The sequence below is a fragment of the Pararge aegeria genome, chromosome Z, assembly GCF_905163445.1.
Source record: "Pararge aegeria chromosome Z, ilParAegt1.1, whole genome shotgun sequence".
In the NCBI taxonomy this organism is placed as follows: Eukaryota; Metazoa; Arthropoda; class Insecta; order Lepidoptera; family Nymphalidae; genus Pararge; species Pararge aegeria.
Window position 1 is genome coordinate 3951374 of NC_053208.1, and position 23343 is coordinate 3974716.

Sequence of the window (23343 nt, forward strand, 5' to 3'; positions counted from 1 at the left end):
ATCTGTCCACCTCGTTGGGGGCCGACCTACGCTGCGTTTACCGGTGCGGGGTCGCCATAAGTTATGTGCGTTTTATTACTAAACTATCATCTGCTTGGACGGTGAAGGAAAACAACGTGAGGAAACCTGCATGCCTGAGAGTTCTATTATGTTCTCAAAGTCCACAAATCAGCACTGAACCGGTTTGGTGGACTACGGCCCTTCTTATTGTGGGAGGACACCCGTGTCCTGTAGTGGGTCGGTAATGGGTTGACATGATGATAACTAAGATGACTGATGAATGTTTTTATGAATAATTTACGTTAATGTTTATAATATACAGATAAACGCCAATTCATTCATCATACAAACATTTTCCATCCCCACAACTGCTGTGAGGATAGTACCCACGGCCTTGAGCTGAGAAAGCAGGCGCGGGTGAAGTGCGCGATGGGGCACAATGCACTGCATGCAATGATTTAGGGTTAGGTATGTTCTTGATTCTTTGGGTGAGACTATTTTAAATCTAGATAAATTGTAACTATATAATTATAGCTCAATGTACTTATGCTGGGGCCTTCTTTTTAAGACATGGATTAAGACACGAACCCACCACGCTATTTCGATACGGGTGGGCGGGCTTGAACCGGGAAACCTTTAACAGACTTCACCGACGGCTTAACATGAACTCCGCTGAGTTAACGTTAAGCCGTCAGTGAACTTATAAGCATGCGCGAAATCAGTGGCGAGCATAGGTGTTATAACCAGGGTATAAAGGAGGAAGATCGCATAAAGTTTAAAATATCTCCTTCTACACAAGTTGTATGAAATTTTTAGGGTAGGCAGTGTATTTGTACATATACGAAGTGCACGCCACTGCAATCAATCATGCTAACCTCTAGACGAGGTAGTTAAATTAGATGAGGGTTTGTACCCAACAATTGGCACCTATGTTTCATTTCGTGCGAACAACAAAACAAGGAAAATATATTTTGTATTGTTAACACAAGGCCTGCGTCCAATTTGTACGGAACCTGCAATTTACGCCATATACGTAGCCAGGAAATATACTCGTACATGATATTCGATTGCTGAGCGGGAAATTGTATGGTACCAGTCCATAACAAATTTGGATTAGAATTTATAAAAGAATTCCAAATAAAATCACAGGTAAAGAAAACGATAACGTGTAAAGTTCATAATAGGTAAAACGCCAAGAAATATTTATAAACTATAAAACTTATGTCCACTGACTACGGCCTTAACCCCTTCTCCTGTGGGAAGAGTGGGTCATCACCATATCAACCCATGCCCGGAATGGGTTGATATGGTGATGACGATGATGATATAACTTATTATACAAACAGTTAACGATTTTCTTAAACATATACTCATATATCTCACCATTAAGGTAGCGTTTGGAATTCGAATCGATTCGATTTTATTTGGGATTCCTAAGATTTCTCATGTTTACCGTAAACTTTTTTTTCAATTCAACAAACTAGTAAGTGCTTTGTAGCCAGTTCCAAAATCCTCGGTCCTCGGCTGCTTCTTTCCAGCGGTTCCCTACAACTCATTTATACATATCTCACACTTAAGGTAGCGTTTGGAATTCGGATCGATTCGATTTTATTTGGGATTCTTAAGATTTCTTATGTTTACCGTAAACTTTTTTTTTCAATTTAACAAACTAGTAAGTGCTTTGTAGCCAGTTTCAAAATCCTCGGTCCTCGGCTGCTTGTTTCCAGCGGCACCAAACGACTTGATCCATGTCCAACTTTTCTATAGAACTCAATTATAATTTTCTCATCGAACAGAATGAGTTTGTAAGAAACGTTTTCGATCGACCGTTTTTTCTCCGACTTACCTTGCAAATCCGACACCGAGCAACCGAGCACGGCAAACCGAGTAGCACAAAAAAATCTTTTCAGTTTTCAGCTTGGCCCAGCTCGGCTGGGCTTGGCATGTTCTTTAAATCCAGGGATTACCCTCGACAGTATCACAAACTCACAAAATCACCAACTTTATAATACCACATATAAAAAACGTTAGGAATTAACGGAATTTCAATTCTATTCCACTCAAAAGCTTTCGCTACGAATGAAAAAGTCCACAAAAAATCGGACAATAGGCCTGCCAGCCAATAAGCTGATATGAAAACCTAGGCTTACACACAATAAAAATCACCGGGTATTTTTTAAAATCTTTTGAATGTTATTTTTTTCATTCGATAGTTTATTATTAAATAACGTATATATGCGATTATGTAGAATATGTAATTATATTTAAACAAGCATTGCAATGTGAATTATACTTTTTTTTTTTATATTTCAACTAATTCACACTAGCTGTTGCCCCCGTTAATTACAGATTTTGCAAATCCCGTAGGATTCGGCTGGTTTTTTGAGATAATTAATGTAGCTTATTCTCCATTTATTAAAATATCTGCTTGTATAATATTTAGCCCTAAAATAAAGACAAGCGTAGGAAGCCTAAGACTGCCATCAATTTTCAAGAGTCTTACGCCCGTTTTCACTAACGACAAACTTAGCAATGCCTAATTAAGTAACTAATCTAAGGAGAGTACTAGATACATCAACCGTTCAACATTAGTAACCACCTAAGAATTGGTGAAACGATTTTTTCCTATAGATTACGCCTAAAACATAAGCATTCGATTTAGGCGATACCTACCTTTAGTGAAAAAGGGCATTTAACTTTTTCACGATGTATTTATTTAGAATCAAAGTTAAGAATATGTGTGTTCATATAAAGAAAAGCGAGGAAAAGGTAAATAATACAATACTCCCAGCCGGATACTCTGTTGTTTCAATACAACAATTGAAACGACAAAGTAAAGACGGTTGACTCTGCGTTGAGGAGGTTGTAGGATAGAATTGGCTTATATTTTATAAGTAAGAAGCGTATGACAGCTGGATGTAGGGGCTGCTCTGTGGCTCGTAAAAATAGTTTAGTAACATTGGAAAATCATAAATTCCGAACGACAATACTCTCTGAAATCAGCCAGTCTATGTTATTATCTATACTAGTATTATAAAGAGGAAAGATGTGTTTTATTTGTAAGTTTTATTTGTAGATTGTTTATTTGTAATCGATAAACTTTAATCTTTTGATTTTTTACCATTTAAAAGCTCTTTTATCTAAAGGTACCGTATATATTTGATACCAATAATAATAAAATTTCAGCTTGAAATATTTGTAAAATCAGAAGAAAAAACGTCATAAAGAAATACTATGATTTATAAAACTACTGTCTCTAATATCTTTAGTAGATTTTAATACAAATAAAAAAATAGCGTACATACATTTATAATGTACAAAAATACATCAGACAGAGTCACTTTATTATCATTTCTGATTGTTAGATAAACCTTGGTCTTTATGTATATTATAACTTTAGGAGATAAAGAAAAACATAAGTATTATGAGATATACTTGGCATACCCCACCGATCCAATATTGTCAAGTATTGTCAAATATTGTCCACCAATCAGCACTGAATGCGGCCTTTAGGGCACATAAATAAATAAATAAATAAATATACTGCGACATCGCCATCTAGCCCAAATAAAGCGAAGCTTGTGTTATGGGTACCAAGATGACTGATGAATATTTTTATGAATAAAATACACAAATACTTTGAATATACATATAAACACCCAGACACTGAACAAAATTCATGTAAATCACACCAACATTTTCCAGTAGTGGGAATCGAATCCACGACCTTGGGCTCAGAAAGCACGGTCGCTGCAAACTGTGCCAATCGGCCGTCATTGCGGGAGGAGATATGTACCCTGTAGTGGGCCAGTAATGTGCCTAAGTAATGAGAAAGGTGTTGTTGTGGCCAATATAAGATTAGCTAGCGCATTTAGATTGCACAGTAGAGATTTTTTTTGACAGGGCTCCAAATTCAAAAACCAAAATTTAAAAAAAATTCAAAATTCGAAATTCATTTATTTCAAGTAGGCTTAATATAAGCACGTCAATTCTGTCTGTGTGTAGTGACTCTACCACCGGTTCAGAATGCAGATTCTACCGAGAAGAAGCCGGCGAGAAGTTGCTGTTTTCCAATATCGACAATTTACATTTTACATTTTAAAATTCATTTTTCCATCTTGTGAGAGATGAAAGCGGAGCCGGATGCTTCCAAGCAACCTTGTCATTAAGAGATTCATCAATTTTATAATAACCTCGCTGTAATAAATGTGTTATAACACATTCTTTAAATTAAAGCTTGTCCGGGGAACTACCATCATGCTTATTTCTGCCGCGAAGCAGCATTGTTGCAATGCCGTGTTCCGGTCTGCAGAGCGTGGGTGCAGGTTGGCGGCACGTTGCAGGAAGTGCTCCTTGAATGTCCTGCGAGTTTTTGCTCGGTTAGGTATAGGCGATGGATACCATCAAGTGAACCATCTGCTTGATCCATCAATAAAAACTAAAAAAAAGGCAACAGCTAGAAACCTTATAATATGTTCTTTTTTATGCTTATCCGTTGTTTCGTAACTTCATGCGGAATATCCATTGAGGCCACAGGGAATGCTTTGACTTTGTCTCTGTAAATGCAACGCACTCAAATATTTGTCCCATTGCAGAGCGCATTTCTCTCGAATAAAACGTTCAAGTTCAAATATTTCTAGTTCAAATTCAGAGCGTCGTTGGGAATTTTGTACAAACAAACCTGGCGCACGAGAGTCACCTAGCGGTCATGAACTAATTGCCCAGCCATCCTTGCAGAGTATGTAATCAAAAGCTCTGGTCAAAGAGAATATAAACACTACATTCAAGTACACTCTGAGAGTTTACCGTACAAATTGAAGGTCTACAAAGAACAAATTACACGGACCATTTCTCACAATTTATAGCTTGTGCAGTTTTATAGGTTGTATTTAATTTTAAATGAATTTGAAAAGGAGTTAAAATTCTTTGTATGCCCGTTTTCACTAAACCTAGCCTAAATCGAATGCTTAGTTATTAAAAAAATCTAGTTTACGCATGTATAATATATTTTAAAAATTTGTACCACCAGCGGTCTCCTCTTCTTTTTTTCCAATTCGAAGTTTGCCTGGCAGAGATCGCTATTCAGCGATAAGGCCGACATTTGTATTCTACTTCTTTCTTTATGTTTCTGTTTTTATTTTATTTTGTGTATGTTAATGTTGTGGTATACAAATAAAGAGTTTAATAAATTAATTAATAAATAAAAAAAATCGTTTCACCAAGTCGATGTATGCCTAGGAATGTCCTTAAATTAGGTATTCCTTATTTGGGCATTGCCTTGTTCCTCGTTAGCAAAAACGGGCAGTAGTCCACCAAGCTGGCCAATTACGTATGAAAAGACTTCACACGTCTTTGAGAACTTTATGGAGAACTCTCAGGCATGCAGCTTTCCGAATGATGTTTTCTTTAAGCGATAAAGAAAGTGATACTTATTTAAATAACTACAAAAAGTTTCGAGGTGCATTTTGGGGATTGAACTCGGTCCGAAATGGAAGCCAAAGCTCTAACCACTAGGCTATCACCGGTGACTAACACAAATAGAAAACTGAACCCTTCTACCGAAATGTAGTTTCCATCAACAAAAACATTGGAAAGGAGGATTGCATTCGGATAGCCGATAGGTCGAAAAAAAATGCCAAAATCAAAACAACAAGCTTGTCTTAAGGTTTGACGAAGTAATGTTGTGTTGACCCTGTATACTACAATAGAATATCAATTTAACTCATCAAAAAACACCAGATGACCCGCTCTCTCGCTTGTTCGTTATTTATATATTGTTAAATAAAATAATTACCAACCAGTTCTTGCTCTTGCATAATACAATAATTCTACTGGTGAGGTAGTCATACTTTAACCGATCGATGTTTTATTGAAATTCACCCTCTGTACTGCCCCGCTGGTAGCTTAAAAATGAATTGACGTTTTAAGTGGAAAATCATCGTCTATAAACGAGCACTTTGCACGTCCTTTAAAATGCCGCTCTGTGCGTAGGTGTTAAGAATCATGTCCCAGTAATTAAACCGGCATCCATACTCTTCAGCATTGCATCAATGTTGCTTTGCGGCAGAAATAAGCATTTTTATTTCCCCGAACGAGCTCTGTCACAAAAAGTTCTGCTACTACTGAAACTAACCTAAGTTACTAATACTTTTTGCCATTTTGTTTTAGTGCTTTTTCCATTGTTACAGGTCCAAAATGGTATCCAATATTCGGATGCAGTACACTAGTGCAGAAATATACAAAACTTTACGGATCACAATGGAAAGCCCTGTCACAGATGGCCAAAGAATATTCTACGCAAGTTCTAGGCATAAAGTTGGGGCTGGAGCCAATAGTGGTGGTTTTTGGTGAGAACAATATAAGGAGAGTGTTCATGGAGAGGGAGTTTGAAGGTAGACCGAACAGTTTCTTTATAAGGCTGAGATGTCTTGGCAAGAGGATGGGTAAGTTAATAATAATATCACCAAAGGCTACTATTTTATCAGATAAGTTTACTTTAATTACTAACATCACTACAGAAAAAGATTTCAGGGTCGCAAATAACGTATTACGAGGGTAAAACTGACTTATAAATATATTAATTATAATACTAATATATATGTAATACGAGCTGGTGCCCGCGACTTGGACCGCGAAACGATTTATTTTTGAGATCAGTGGCAGTTTACTCGTAGTTCTACAGATATTTTCAGTTTTGTAGTAAAAAAAAAATCGGGTTTAGATTTTAAAAAAACTGTTTAAATCATATCCGACATATTTTTAATGTATCTTAAATGGATTTCACAGCTCACGCCATGTAATGAACTTTGTAGACAAAATTTCCCTACTTTGTGTTACATTATTGTAATTTTCTGAAGGATCTACAATGTTTATTTTAATAAAATATAGCCTTTGTTACTTCCTACGTTACTATGGGATTTTCCTTTCGCAGTCTATTAGGTACAGACTAAAAAACAACTCTTTATAATATTAGTATAGATGAAATATTAATAATAACATATATACCGACCAATGAGTAGTAATTACATTTTTGCTTGACCCAGGGACTGAGCACAGCATATTGGTTAATATTTAACTATATAAGAAATTATACAACAGTTACCTTAGTTGCCAACCGAGAGTATGTCCTAACTCGCTTATGAGCATAGGTATTTTGTAGGGATTTCATAGAGGTCTAGAGGCTCCCTGTGACTCGGTTGATGTCATATGCCTACTCCGTCGAAGTACCAACGCTACGTTTACCGATGCAGGGATATTCCAGCACGTTGGGACCAAAGTCGAAGTCAAAAATATCATTATTCAAGTAGGCCCCGTAGGTGGCACTTTTGATGAGTACATTACACAAGAATTACACGCTAGTGAGATGTTCCAAATGCGTCCTGGTCTAAGAAGAAGCCCACAACAAACTTAGCCGGGTGTTTTTTTTGTTATCACCATCTCACATTGTCATTTAAATTATAAGAAGAGCAACATGGTTAGACCTTTACATCTATCGGTTCGGGCGGCCGCCCATTGCCACTTCAGCTTCGCGACTTCATCATTCATCTTTCTCTGAACTCTGGTTCTTGAACCTTAACCCTTAGATCGTGTTTATTTATTTTTATTTGGACAACAAAATGGCATGTTCATTACACGTGTTATTAGTTATGGATAAAAATAGCCTCAGGTTACTAATTACACATACTTCCCCTTACAAGTAACCCAACATGCACTAGTTAGTAGGATAACTGAAGTTAATATAATAAAATAATTTAAATACCTAGTAAATAAAGACACAACAGTAAATAAAATTTATAAAAAATTAAAACAGAATTAGTGACTAATATAACCAATAAAAATATTTAAGAAACTAAGAAAAATAGAGAAAACCATCTAAGAAAAACAATTTTGGAGTAATCATCAAATTACGAGTCACCTTGGTGTTGAGGGTTCCGCGTTATATTATAATATAATGAAATAGAAATACGTGTAATTATATACTTAAAAGACTCTTTTGAGCGTATTATTGCCTTTTGTAGCTTTCATTACATCGCGAACACGAGGTTATAACAGTTCCGGATGTTTTGAATTTTAATTAGCTAAGTACTTGTAGAGCATTTCGAAACTAGAACAGTATCAATGACTAGGTATTAAATAAAATACACTTTACTTGCTTTAAAATATCATTCACGATACGACCACCTTTGTTTTGATTTAAAAAATCCCGAATACTCTTTGGCAAAAGGTGCACACACTTTTGAAGGAAAATATATTATAATATATTATTTATATATTTTTTTATGGGCACCTATACTGGAAACGTCAGTCCCCCAGTTTATTGACGATTTAATTTCCCAATTTAGCAACACTTCCGATAGTCTTTTCGAAATTAATCCACATATGGCTCTAACCATTATTCGCTTTTGTTTATTTGTTCCAAAATTTACGTATTTTCTTAGATGCTCACCTCTTTGGAAATTTATTAATTTTTTAATGGAAAAATTGGATACTTTTATAAAAGATATTCTTGTTAATATTTTAAATTGTCCCATAAGTAATCAGGCATGGACCCAGGCCTCACTTCCGCTAGGATATGGCGGTCTTGGAATTCGCAAAATTTCAAGTGTTTCGCTGCCAGCTTTTCTTTCCTCTGTGTACAGTACACACACTCTTTTTCAAAAAATTATATCCAATTCTTTGGGTTCCATAGAAGTGTCATACTTGGCAGAGGCAAAAAATAGTTCGTCTGCTCTTAGTCCCAATATTTTGCCGGTTTCTTTTTCTTCACAGAGACAGTGGGACGACATTATTTGCAAAAAAACTTTTGACACACTTTTAGACCAAATGCCATCTAAAAGAGACCGTGCTCGTCTTCTCGCTCTCTCTGCTAAGGAGTCCGGCTACTGGCTACATGCTCTCCCTTCAGCTAACCTGGGCACTATGTTAGACCACACCACTCTATCGGTGGTGATTGGTCTTAGGCTTGGCGCCTCTATAATTCAGCCTCATCGATGCCACTGCGGTGACAGCGTTGACACCTACGGTCACCATGGACTCTCCTGTTCAAGAAGCGCTGGTCGCTTCTCTCGCCATAGCACCATCAACGACATCATCCGACGTTCTCTAGCTACCGCTCACGTACCAGCTGTATTAGAACCTATTGGTTTGGCGCGGAGCGATGGCAAGAGACCTGATGGTATGACGCTCATACCTTGGAGGCTTGGAAGGTCACTTCTGTGGGATGCAACTTGTGTTGATACCCTAGCTGCATCACACATCCAGGCCACTTCGTCAATGGTAGGTGCGGCTGCTTCCAGTGCCGAGCAGGCCAAGAGGCGCAAATATGAAAACCTGGATAGCAGTTTTATTTTTGTGCCTTTTGGAGTAGAGACTTTGGGACCATGGGGTCCGGAGGCAAGAGCCCTTTTCAAAGAATTATCGAAAAGGGTTATCGAGTCTACCGGTGATCCTAGAGCGGGCAGTTACCTTGGCCAACGAATTAGTTTGGCCATCCAAAGGGACAATGCTGCCAGCATCTTTGGAACTGTGCCTCGCTGCGGTGGTCTCGAGGACGTTTTAGATTTTATTTATTATAATAGTTTATTTTAGGTTATAGTTATGTATTAATAAAAATTATATTTTAGAGTTAAAAGAAATACAAATAAATTCTTATTTCTTCAGGAAAATATAGCAACCATTATCCGATAAGATAAAACTGTCCGTGCTGGTACCAAAAAGTATTACAAAATCCCGCAAGAATGGTCCTCGGGAACTTTTCCGTAATAAACATCGAGAAAAGACAAGTTTATCGTTTATTGTTCACGTCATATCTGCTATTTTTATATTAGTTTGAATATTTAATTATTTTTTTATTTTTAATCCAAAATTTAGGCAAGGTATAAATAATTTTTTAATCGATAGCATCAAAACAAATAAGTATTTTATGAGACAAAATCACACACGGTGCTTTTTGGTGCCCACCAGAAAGCACCGTGTTGATTGGCGATTTGTGTTCAAGTGCGATATACGCGATATCGCACTTGAACACTAAATCGCTTAGAGGCAAGTCTTTATCGGTAGGGTAACTTGCAAAGGCCGGAGCCTCCCACAACCCGGTACCTCCTCATTAAACCTTTTCGCCAGGAAGATCGTCGAAAATTTTGGTAATCAATCTTGGATAACTATAAATTATACCACATAATGACAATGTCTCCAGAGCCAATTCGTACGTCTCATTTTATTTTCTAATTTATTAACTGCAAGGCCGTTAATAGAACAATAATAGAACTTGGATAGCTTATAACTTGGAAATTTAATAATTTAAGAGATTTTGTCTCATAAAATACTTATTTGTCGCCACTCCAGCACCTCAGGAATCCAATGCACATTGCTCTTTCGAGATACGTGTTCTGATCATTACCTCTTTAGCAATAACATTTCGCATATCGATCTAGCCCGATTAGTTCTGCATCGATTAGCTCCTTATTTCTGCATCGATCACGCAGAGATTGACGGCCTAGTGGCGCAGTGCGTAGCGACCCTGCTTTCTGAGTCCAAGGTCGTGGGTTCGATTCCCACAACTGGAAAATGTTTGTGTGATGAACATGAATGTTTTTCAGTGTCTGGGTGTTTATCTGTATATTATAATGTATATATGTGTATTTCATTCATAAAATAAAATATTCATCAGCTATCTTAGTACCCATAACACAAGCTACGCTTACTTTGGGGCTAGATGGCGTTGTGTGTATTGTCGTAGTATATTTAAAAAAAAATTTAAAAGAGATAACTTTTAAATTTATTAGAATATCCTCAACACATTACGTTCACCCGAAAACTAACTTTCCACTGGTGTAATCGGATAAAATGAGAAACTTTAAACGGATCAGAACAAACTAGTGGAGTGGCGATGAAGCACCAAATCCAATAACAATTTCTACTTAGCAGGCGCAAGCTTCTAAATTGACTTTAATCTGTTATTGGATTAAGCGCTTTGCCTCTGTCAGTGCTTTACAGAACCGTTAAATGACTTTGATTTAAAGATTTCTGAAGAGATGCATAATGATAATGATTCTAAATAAACTGTTAATAAATCCTAAGCCAAACAATATATTTTATCCATGGAATTTTAATTACCATTGCCACCAATGTACAACTTAGTTTCACGACAGACCCGATGGATATTTATGATAAATCCAAAAATAAAATGAGTTTTTATATCTTTGGGTTGATTATATCAGAGTGATACTATGGCGATCGAAGTCTGTCTGTTTGTAGTGACTCTACCACCGGTTCGAAGGAAAAATCTACCGAGAAGAAGCCGGCAAGAAACACAGCAGTTGCTCTTTTCCAACATCAACTATTTACATTTTACATTTTATCATTCATTTTTCTATCTTGTGAGAGATGCTTCGAAGCAAAATTAAAAAAAAATCATCAATTGTATAGTAACCTTGCTGTACTTAATGTGTTTTAACATAGTCTTTATTGTTTAAGATACAGAGTTGAGTACCATAAATTCAGACAATAACTTTGAAATAAGGTGATCAAAATGTTCTCAATCGCAGACTTGAATGCCATTTACTCTTACGGATCAGAATCATCACTCGTATTAAAATAAATACTACCCAATATGCAACCTATAGATTATATTATAGTGTGAAATATTATATTTTAGGTATAACTTTTGCTGATGGAGAGTTATGGAGAGAACATAGACATTTCACAGTTAAGCACCTAAAGAACGTCGGTTTCGGCAAGACTGCTATGGAAGCAGAGATAAAAAAAGAGTTACAGAGCATAATAAATTACATAAATACACATAAAAGTAAACCCATCAACCCAAAAACTATATTGGCTATGTCAGTCATGAATATCCTATGGAAGTTTACCGCAGGTAGGTACGGAACTGTTTTTTTGATAACTTAGGAGTTATTTAACATGTCGTTTTTGTTGGCTTGAAGAACAACTTAAAAAAAGAGAAAACATAAGAATAAACAAATTAGAAGCCTAATTCTTTGCATTATTGTGCAACATAATAACAACTCATGTAAATAAAAACTGGTCGCAATAGTTGCTAATGCTATGCCATTGTCTAGAGGCGTTCTTTTTTCCAAGCCAATAATTCTCGGGCAACCAGTTCTTCAACAGAAACTTCAATTTTATTATTTATTCTATTGAACAATCAAGACACCTGTAAGAATTATTATCAAGTGGCAACTTGAAAGTTATTGGAATGCTACAATGTATTGATTTTGTAATTGTCCCATTTAATGTCCTATTACGTCACTTAGAAGTGACTTCATGTAAGCTGCTAAGTTTCATGGCAAATAAAAGGGAAAAATAGACTCAGACCAGATTATTTTGTCATGTTCTATGGCAGGCATCGGACAAAGGGATCATACATCTGATGTTAACGTCCATCAGATTTTTACTATCACCATAATCCTAATTTTAGCTGACCAAGCCTGAGTTAACATATAAAACAACTGAAGCATAGATTAATACGAATTTATGAAGTGAGTGTGTACAAACTATCATTGCTCAAACTATTTTGCGTGTGCCAAAATGCAGGATGCATGGTTTTATTTTAAAATCATTTTTCAGGTGAGCGAATACAGGAGGATCGTTTAAACTTCCTCTTGGGTTTACTGAGTGCACGATCGAAAGCGTTTTCAATGGCTGGGGGCTGTTTGAACCAGTGGCCGTGGATCAGATTTCTTCTACCAGAACTAAGTGGGTTCACGCTTATAAAGCAAATGAATCAGCAAATATCGGACATTATTGAGGTAAAAACTTGCGTTTAAATATTTATTGAAGCAATGTTATTGAAGTTGCTATAAAAAGCTAACAGGAGCCCGGGAACACATTGCCATATAGCGGGGTCCAGGAATGTTTTTATAATTTGTATACAACATATTTTTTGTATTATATACTCGCAAACTAACTGCTAAAGCCTCTAACTTTTAAACTAACCTGTGCTAATAAGATGAAACGTGAATGTTAGTTAAAGAAGTCGATGTTTAGTAGTTGTGGGTCTCCATATGTTGATATGATGAAGAAGGTGATGATGCTCAAAACACAACAACAGTATGTACGATTTACTTACTTCACTTAAAAAATTTAAAATTCATCGATTTCAAGTAGGCCCAGGTTACAAGCACTTTTGAAACGTCAAGTCAGCCTGTTTGTAGTGACTCTACCACCGGTTCGGAAGGCAGATTCCACCGGGAAGAGCCGGCATGTAACTCAGCAGATTTTAGTCGAAGGTCATAAGACTGTACTTAATAGACATATTTAATTGTTGCCTTTATTAGTTATCATCTGCGAGCCCTCAACATACTGTGTGATATAAGACAGTCTTTTGTACTTTAAAATAATGAAACAAAAGTCAGACGGAAATAATATTTAAATGTTGCCAGCGCTTAAAACACGTTTTCGCGTTTTCGCATTTCAACAGTTCTTTTCATAGTTCAAATGGAAATATTACTAGATACAACATTTTAATATAAAATTGTTTTATGAAAAATGTGATCTTTGTGTTTTTAAGTCCTCATAGTACGCAATATTTCGAAACAAATAATGGGGTTCTTTTTCTTTTAAATCATCTATTTGATGATAAACATCCAAACTGTTTGTTTGGTGTCGTCGTAGTTCGAGGGCGGCAAGTGAATGGCTTTTCCGAGTTAAACGTATATATTAAGTTACGGCGTGTGTGGAAATAAACGTAAGGTTAGAGCCAGATAATCTTTAGTTTATTTTTGTGAAGAGACTAATGTTAAGTTATTATTTCAGGGTGGTAATAAATAACCTTCCTAGTCCTAATAAACTTAAAAGCTAGTTTAATCGATAATCAGCTTTAGTTTAATCGATAATATTGTTAAATTAAAAGTACTTAAATTGTTTTAATATTAAGCAACTTGCACGCCATTTCGATGCTTTTAACATGTACATATTAAAAGCATCAAAATATACTCAAGTAATAAAATAACACATTATTCCGTTTTATTCTCACTAAGCTGTGGATTTGACATCGGATAACGAATTGGCTATTTGCGGTTTGCTAAGTAAAATTTAAAAAAAAAGCAGTCCAAGTTGGCTAATTTTAAGTTTATTTATCACTGTTATATCCGTAAAAACAACATAAATACTCATTTCATATCGATTATGAGAAAATATGAAGCTCAGAGCGAGAAAACTCATTATAATGTTAAATAAAGCTAACTCTACAATTTTAATTGCAAAAGAGAATTTTAAACGGAAACGTGTTAAAGACTTCAGACTGGACTCCTGTTCTTTAGTAATTGCCTCGCTTAGGCAACCAATGAAATAATTGCGAGGGATTTGTTTTCTTTTTAATTGCTCGGGTAAATTTACACTCTGTCCGTCCGTCTGTCCATATTTCAAAGCCCTTCTGAATTATTGAATAAAAATATTGTCTATGTTGTTTCGACAGAAGAATGTTAAATGAAACTGTAGTCAACTGATTTTACTCTCTAATATGTGTCTACGTATAGAGCTTCCTCGAAAAGACACAGGACAGTCATCGACGTCCTATAGTTGACACAATTTAATAATGACGGCCGTTTCGCGCAGTTTGCAGCGACCCTGCTTTCTAAGTCCAAGGCCGTGGGTTCGATTCCCACTACTGGAAAATGTTTGTGTGCTGAGCATGAATGTTTTTCAGTGTCTGGGTGTTTATATGTATTTATGTACCTATATTATTCATAAAAATATTCATCAGTCATCTTACCCATAACACAAGCTATGCTTACTTTGGGGCTATGTCGCGATGTATGTATTGTCGTAGTTTTATTTATATATTTATATATTTAATGATGATGATGATGATTATGGCCCTAGCAAATAAATGTGGCATAAATTCGCAATAGTTAAGGAATCAGTGTCGTGCACTTCATACATGCACAAAAGCACTGCCTACCCTAAAATTTATATATAAATCGTATAGGAGGAGAATTTTTGCCGTTTTATGCAATCTTCGTGCTGTATGCATACCCTGGTAAATAACTAAGGGCACGCCACTGCATGCAATGTCTTGTCACACGTCAACTGACACAACGATTATTCCAACGTTATCCCACTGTTATTTGTAAAGTCTAAATGTCGCAAAGCTACCTAAATGTAGGTTGGATCCTTCTAGCTATATCCTTTTTAAATCTATATTAAAATAGTTAATAGTTAATCGTAAATAATTGCAGGAAACGATAGCGAGGCACAAAACAAAAACAATTAATGCAGATGACTTCATGTACAGCTTCCTTGAGGAAATGAATGAAGACAATAAGAAAAGCTTTACAGGTACGTCACTAAATAATTAAGTCTTATCTATAAACATCTGCAACCTTTTAATTCTTATGTTCTACAGCTTGGCACAGGTCTCATCTCCCGCCAAACTTCTCCTTTTATTTTGGCTACCTCCGACCCTTGGGCAGGACGGAGGTTATGTGGGACTCCCCCCTTTAAAGGTAGTATACCCAAACTAAAAACCACCACGGCCTGCCCCTACTGTTGGCTTTGTATGACGCCCGGGGAACCCGTTGTTTACGACCCGGACGTCTACCAAGCACACCAATTGTTGGGGCTCCCGCGCTAACGAGGAGGATCAGAACAGTTTGAACCCTGCGCGTCTATAGCAAGTTCGCGTACCCGCTCCGCGGCCTGCTTCTGCAAAATCACGTCTTCGCAGAAGTCATCAACGGCTACCGCCAAGCGGGTTTAGAGCATATACCCACGAAGCTGCTTCAATGCGGCATCACGAACTTTAATGATTATTTCCCCATGCTAGTTATAATTACTTGAACTAACAGATTACTCTGAATATCTCAAACTCAATATCTTACTACATTTGGCAACCCTGTTTCCCGAATAGACAAGCGAGGCAATGAAATTATAATTCACCCCAACAAATGATAGAACAGTGTTATTAATAATGAAAATACTTCCGAAATAACGCATTATATTATTTTAAATAGAGAGCCACCGAGCGATGAATGTGAAATGGCTGCAATTAATTCTACCACCACTAATTCCTGTGGTTTCCGTTTACGTAGAATAGACAACTAATGCTTCAAATAACCCTCTCATTTAGGTTTATATTTACATTTTAGAAGCTTTTATTCAACTTGCACATTTGTAAGTCTGTTTATAATTGCTAGGCTAAACTGAAAATTAAGTCTAGCAATTATATAGTTTTGGAACCAAAACGCACCGAACATTTACTTGTTCTACTTACTTTTAGGAACTTCCTAGTTGGTTAGCATGTTAAACTGCAGATCACGACGTCGCGGTAGGCTCGACTCCCGGGTTAGCTCAAAATTCAAAATTCGTTTATTTCAAGTCGGCCTAATATAAGCACTTTTGAAACGTCAAGCTCTAAAATTAAAAGGTTGTGAGATATATAATTGTTGCCTTGGAAATCTTGGAATGATAATAATTAAAGCCTATGAAGGAGTCCTGAGTGTAGTGTAATTTTTATAACATATTATATTTATTGTTTGTATATACTCAATAAAAGCATATATTTATTTCAGAAGAACAATTGAAGATTATTTGCCTCGATATACTAATAGCTGGGTCGCAAACAACAAGCAATGTTTTAGAATTTGCTATTTTAACAGTTTTAAGAAACAAGGTTATACAGCAGAAGATTTATAACGAAATAAGCAATACACTGGGCGATGACACACCTTCGTGGACGGACAGTTCTAGGTAAATTAGTTTACTTTAAAGTTTTTTGGTTAAAGTAGTTTTATGACGACCCGTTGTGTCCCCGGCGCTGGGGACGCAACAGTGAATTGGGATAGCGCCGTGAATTTAAGTACGAGGTCCCGGGTTCCCGGCACGGCTTTTTGGTCTGGGCTGGTGGGAGGTTTTAGCCGTGGCCACCCTACCGACAAAGACGTGACACTAAGCGATTTAGCGTTCCGGTGTCATGTCGCTTTGAACCGATTAGGGGTACGACTAGCATACATCCTAACAGGTTAGCCTGCTACCATCGTAGACTACATCATCACATACCACCAGGTGAGATTGCAGTCAAGGTCTAACTTGTAGTGGAATAAAAAAACTTTCATGTTAGAAGTTTCAATCCGTTGCTTTAAAGACGGGCAGTCATCATCATTATTATATGTTTTCCTTCACCGTTGAAGCAAGTGATATTATAATTACTTAAAACGTACATAACTTAGAAAAGTTAGAGGTGCATGGTGGGATTCGAACTCGGCACCTTTAAAGCGAAGTCGACGTCCTAGCCACTGGGCACCGCTCAAAGACGAGCAGTGACTGGCAAAAAAGGGCGATAACATTCAATATTATTCTTCGTACTCGTATCAGATGTCTTTCTATTGTGAAGTTGAATGTGAGAAATAGACAATTGCCCTTTTTATCTTGTGTAAAGTCTTCTTGGTTTATGTCAGATTCTTACCAGAAAGTGCAATGTGAATTGATTTTTGAATTCTTCCGATGCAGCGTACCGGGACAAACATTTCTACGACGTCCGATCCTTTGTTTTGCTAGGTTAGCGGCCAATTTCCTACACTGGTCAACTCCCTGTAACATCAATTTTTATTTCATGTTATAGAATTTGTTCAATTTATATTTTCGCATGTTATTAATTTTGTTATTTTGACTGATATCCTACAGTATATAGTATAGACTGGTTGATTACATCTGGTTGAGCTTAGTTATATGTACTTTATTTCATACTCATTACATTTGTTTTATAATATTAATAGGATAAAACCCCAGTATTTGACAGCCGGTTGACGACAGCGATCCTGCTGTTTGCGTCTAAGGCCGTGGGTTCGATTCCCTCAACTGGAAAAACATTTGTGCGATGAACATGAATGTTTTTCAGGGTGTGTATCTGTATATTATAAGTATTAATGTGTATTATATTCATCAGCTATCTTAGTACCCATAAAACAAGCTACGCTTACTTTGGGGCTATACGGCGGTATATTTATTTATTTATTTATTATGTATATCACAATAATCTATATAACAAGTTAACATTGGTTCGATTTCGCTTCATTACTGGCATCTTGAAAGATTCCTAAAGCAAATTAAGATAAAGCTAATACTTTATTATTCTATCATTTATTATTTTTTTAATTATTAACAATGCTTAAAAATAAATTAAAAAACACTATTAAAAATTTATAAAAAAAAAAACTTCCACCCTCCGCTTGCGGGGCTTTTGAATACCCAAGCAACCGGTGGTCAGGGCTCCAGAGTGAGGAACCTCCTCACAATACGCGCCGTTTCAAGGACTACTGCCTTCTGTATCCGACCTTTGATCCAACAACCAAGCGAAAGCTTCTTGAGATGTTACTATACTTTATTTATTATTAAATTATTAAATTCTGTGGTTTTACTGATTTTCCATAATGACTGTATAAATTTACGCTCATCAACTCTAACTTTACCAGAGGCTACGTTGAAGAGTGACTACAGAATGGCCTCGTATTAACTAGCGCCTAATTATTTAAAGCAAGCTAAACTTAGTAATTTCTAGCGAGCTAGTTTTTGAAGGCCGAGAAACTTCATCTTCACACACCTCAACAATACGTACCACGCGCTAATATTCTCTGGAAGTACCAGTCGCATTTGCCTATTTGTGAAGTAAAACTTCTTTGGGTGAGAGGGAGTAACTAAGATTTTTTTCTGACAAAAGTAACGCTTACGTCAGACGTCTGTGTAGTTTCCGCTATTTAAAAATGATAATTTGGAGTGGTCGTAAGTATATGTCATATACACTTCTTCACTTATACGCCAGCTAGTGGCAAATTTCATAATCAATTAGGATTATTTATTTACAAAATTTTCAAACGGAACTATTGTGAACAGCAAAGTGAATAAAAATTCAACATTAAAAAAAAAAACATTTTAAATTGCAATGTTTTTTGAAAATCTCTAAATAAACTTCATTATTTATTCCTTTGTGATAAATAAATTATTAATAAATTGCTGACGATTGCGACGTTCTATAATATTCAATGATAAGTTTATATTGACATGTGCTGATATAACTTTCAATTTACTACTCTCAATTATTCTATTTAACTAGTGAAACGATTTATAAAATGTGAAAGTCATATTAATGAATATAAAATGAAATAGTGTAATATTTATAATATAAATGGAGGAGTCCGATGAACATTTTACTCTTTCATCTATATCTTTCATCTATTCAATAATAAAAGTTTTACTTCAATCGCGCGTACCTGAAGGTTACACGCACACACTTTTTTTTTATTGCATTCGATAGCCCAGTGTCTTAAAAAGGTTTTTTAGCATCACACTACAAAGAATAAAAGTGAAACCGAAGCTATTGTATTCAACAACAGTTTCCCTGACATATTTCGGCCACGGTTGTAAATTTCCAGAGTGAAACAATATTAAAGAGTACAAGTGTATGCGCAAAAACTCTATTCCCTCACTCTTCATTTCTCTACTCCGATGGTATGGGATGCTTATCAGAAGATATACGCTGATGAAAACGCGGCAAACCATTTATATAAATTTCTTATAGATTATATTGAGCTGTCTTCAAACAAGCTTTCATCAATAATTTCTATTAAATCTGAAAGCTCTTTGAGTTCTTTCTTTTTATAATACGATTCCATTTGAAGGAAGTTTTATTTGAACTTTTTGCTTCCATAGATTCAAACCACTCATTCAAGCGGTCTTTGAGCGTTATTGAATAAAAATGAAAATTTTAATCCGATTTAATCTCGTATACCTACTAGGGCAAGAGCCCGTGATTGCAAGGTCTTCGTCGTTTTATGAAAGCTGAAAGATTTAAAGTCATGTCAAAGTAAAAGCCTTTTTTTGCCTTTGATATATTATTATTAATCACGCCATGCCATTTACAAAACCTTTGTTTGGATATAGAACACTTTTAAACACTTAATAGACCGTGAATTCTACTTTCGTTATTATATGAAAGCTTTTTTAATGTAATTATTGTTTTTTTTGACGTTACAACGTCTTATAATTCGATGGAGCCGGCTTCACGCACGAAAAAACATGACGTATGCGGCGTTACCTCGCTCTGAGGCGTTCCATTCAAGGCTTGAAGTGCAAGCGAGAGCGCGGAACGAGCGACAAAGAGGCACAGTCGGCGTTCGACATCTGTCTCTCTCCTACTTGAGTGAGCGATGCGTCCGCGTGAACAGCTTCTATACAATAATACATGTTTTCGGCAAGGATGAAGTGCAGTGAAAAGTGAATGTGGTGTCAATTGTTTATAGCAACGATAATAACTATCAAACAAATAAAATTTTCTTTTGAAAAACGCAACCATTCCATCAGTATTTTCTTACGACGAGGTCACGTTCAACTATCGTCAGTAAGCCGACTTTACAGACAACCAATTTTTTTATGTTCGTTTTTATGGTTATTATTGCCGGAAAATGATGCCCTACGTTATGGTAAGTGGAAAATCATCGTCTATAAACAGAGCTACACTTCGCAGGGGATGCAAGGAACACATCCTGAGGCATGAAAGAGGATCCCTGTGTCCATCAACCTGGGGCGTAGGTGTTAAGCCACATGTGCCAGTAGTTACACCGGCAATAACGCTGTTCAAACCGGTACACAGCATTGCAACAATGCTGTTTAGCGGCAGAAACAAGCGTGGCGGTAGAAGTACTTCCCCGGACGAGCGCTGTCACAAAAAAACTCTACTAGTGCCTACTGAGAATATTTTTTTGCCTACTTATTGTATTTAAACGCAAAATATTTGCTTTCATAAATCTGGGATATCTTGTGATCACGCTCTTAGACCAAAGTGGTGTTCGATAAAATAAATACCGTGCTCCCGAGGGGAAATGAAAAAATTGTTTACGAGCTAAGCCGCGGGCAGACAGCTTCGAATTTTGATATGCATGTCACCTATGCTATGGAGAAGGACACGTACTTTCTATACCGATCTCTCAAATAGTTCCCGTAATAGAATTAAAAAAATTTCACAAGCGAAGCTTTGGACCCAATTCTGAAGCCCACGCAGGCGAAGTCGCGGGCAGAAGCTAGTAACTACAAAAATTAAAGCTAATCAATTCTAACCTAACCATCTCTGCGTTGAAGTCTGACTACGGAATTCTGTAGTTAGCTCAATTTTATTGTATTGTCTGATTGTTTATTATACCTATGTTCGGCTTAACCGCGGTACTGATTTCGAGGAAACTTGACAGCTTGCATTGCATGCTTGGAAATCGACAAAGGATTTTTACCTCGGGACAGCACCAGAGTAACTTCAATTAAAAAAAAATATCTTTGTTATCTACGCGCGGTCGCAAATGGACATTTTTACTCACGAGTTTAGGTTTAGAATTAAATAGTATTCATCATCGCATCTACCTATTACCGGACCTTACAGAGCACGGGTCTCCTCCAACAATGAGAAGGGGTTAGGGCCGTAGTCCACCACGCTGGCCCAGTGCAGATTGGTGGAATCCACACAGCTTTGAGAACATTATGTAGAACTCTCAAACATGAAGGTTCCTTCTCCGTTGAAGCAAGTTATATTTGAATTTCTTAAAACGCACAAAACTTGCGTGAAATCGAGCTCCTACCCAAAGCGCTATCACCGCTTCAAAATAAAATAAAATAGAATTAAACTTGTACATTTACTTTCGTGATATGAGAGAAATATTGTTGAAACTGTTACTTCTATTGATTACAGGTTAGTCTATACAATGGCGTTCCTTCTAGAAGTACAGAGGTACTTCACGATTGTTCCACTAGCAGGACCAAGAAGAGTTCTAGAGGACGTCTATTTGGACGATTATTTAATACCTAAGGATACGACCGTCCTTATCGCAGTCGGCGATACACATTTCGACCCCAGCGTCTGGGAAGAGCCGAAGAAGTTTATACCGGAAAGGTTTATAGATGAGCGGGGGGCTATTAAAAACACAGAGCATATGTATCCGTTTGGTATAGGTGAGTGTGTCTTGGTTTATTTTCAAACTTTTTTTTTTATACTTAATTTTTTTTTTGTACCTTGACAACTATCATGCCTGATGAAAGGCAATGATGCGGTCAAAATGCCCATTCACTCTAACTAAGGAATCAACTTGATTTTTTGTAAAGAGGTAGTTGGAAGAACGGAGAAGTAGCGAAAAAAGGCTACTATTTATCCCAGGAAAACAAACAGCCGATTGGAAAGACTGGAAAATGTTTGTGTGATGAACAAGAATGTTTTTCAGTGTCTGGATGTTTATCTGTATATTATAAGTATTTATCTTATATCTTTAAACGAGCAATTCTTGTATATATATATATATATATATAATTGGAATCTCGGAATCGGCTCCAACGATTTTCATGAAATTTAGTATACAGGGGGTTTCGGGGGCGATAAATCGATCTAGCTTATGATTCATTTATATTGGAATCTCGTAATCATATATATTGGAAATACGACTATTTTTTTTAGTCGACTCATTCGCGGACGAAGTCGCGCGGGTCCGCTAGTGTATATTATTCATAAAAATATTCACAGTCATCTTAGTACCGATAACACAAGCTACGCTTTCTTTGTGGCTAAATGTTTGTTTTGTCGTAGTATTTGATTTATTTATTTAAATAACCGCAGCTATTTCGACACGGCGAAGGTCTCCTGTCGGAATGAGAAGAGGCTTTAGGGACTATAGCCAAATGTTTTATGATGAATTCACACGTCATCACATAATGGAGAACTAACTCTGTTGCCACGTCTCCTTTACCGTTTAAGTGATTGTGGGTAACCCCGAGAGGGATGCCATAGTAACCACTATTCTATCATTATGACTGCTTATTAATAATTTATAACATGTACACACACACACTCACACACAAACTCACACACACACGCGCACACACACACACACACAAACATAAACACACCAAGACACACTACTCAATCGTTTAAAGAGATTATCGTTTAATCGCTTTAAGGCCTCCTGACACAGGTATTTTGATGCTTACTAGCAGGTCTTCACAACATGTATCATTTACAATGTAAGAAACGAAATAAACGATTTTTATTTTTTTATTTATTATAATATAAAACGCAACCTCGCCGTTAGTGATGGTGCAGTGAGATGGTAGCGGGCTAAGTGGTTACGGCGGATCTGTGGCGTGCACTTAAAACATGCAGAAAAGCACTGCCAACTTTAAAAAATTTGTATGCCTCATAAATCAGATGATTTTATGCCATCTTCCTTCTTTATGCATACCCTGGTCAAGACCCTTGTGCACACCACTGCGGCGCGGCGGTTATACCCAGACTCATATGTATTCATATGTATCTATCAGTAAGGTGGTAACTAGCCGGAGACTCCCACCAGACCACACCAG

General features: G+C 36.6%; 1 protein-coding gene across 2 annotated transcripts in view; it reads left to right on the forward strand.

Annotated features, from left to right (window-relative positions):
- Nucleotides 1–23343, forward strand: part of LOC120636606 (probable cytochrome P450 305a1) — a 39880-nt gene that overhangs the window by 11834 nt on the left and 4703 nt on the right. For both annotated transcript variants that reach the window (XM_039908152.1, XM_039908151.1), the window contains exons 2-7: nucleotides 6189–6443; nucleotides 11657–11875; nucleotides 12586–12767; nucleotides 15198–15297; nucleotides 16530–16707; nucleotides 21686–21945. In XM_039908152.1, coding sequence (XP_039764086.1) covers nucleotides 6278–6443; nucleotides 11657–11875; nucleotides 12586–12767; nucleotides 15198–15297; nucleotides 16530–16707; nucleotides 21686–21945 — 1105 coding nt within the window. In that variant the 5' untranslated portion in view covers nucleotides 6189–6277. The remainder of the gene's footprint in view (nucleotides 1–6188; nucleotides 6444–11656; nucleotides 11876–12585; nucleotides 12768–15197; nucleotides 15298–16529; nucleotides 16708–21685; nucleotides 21946–23343) is intronic.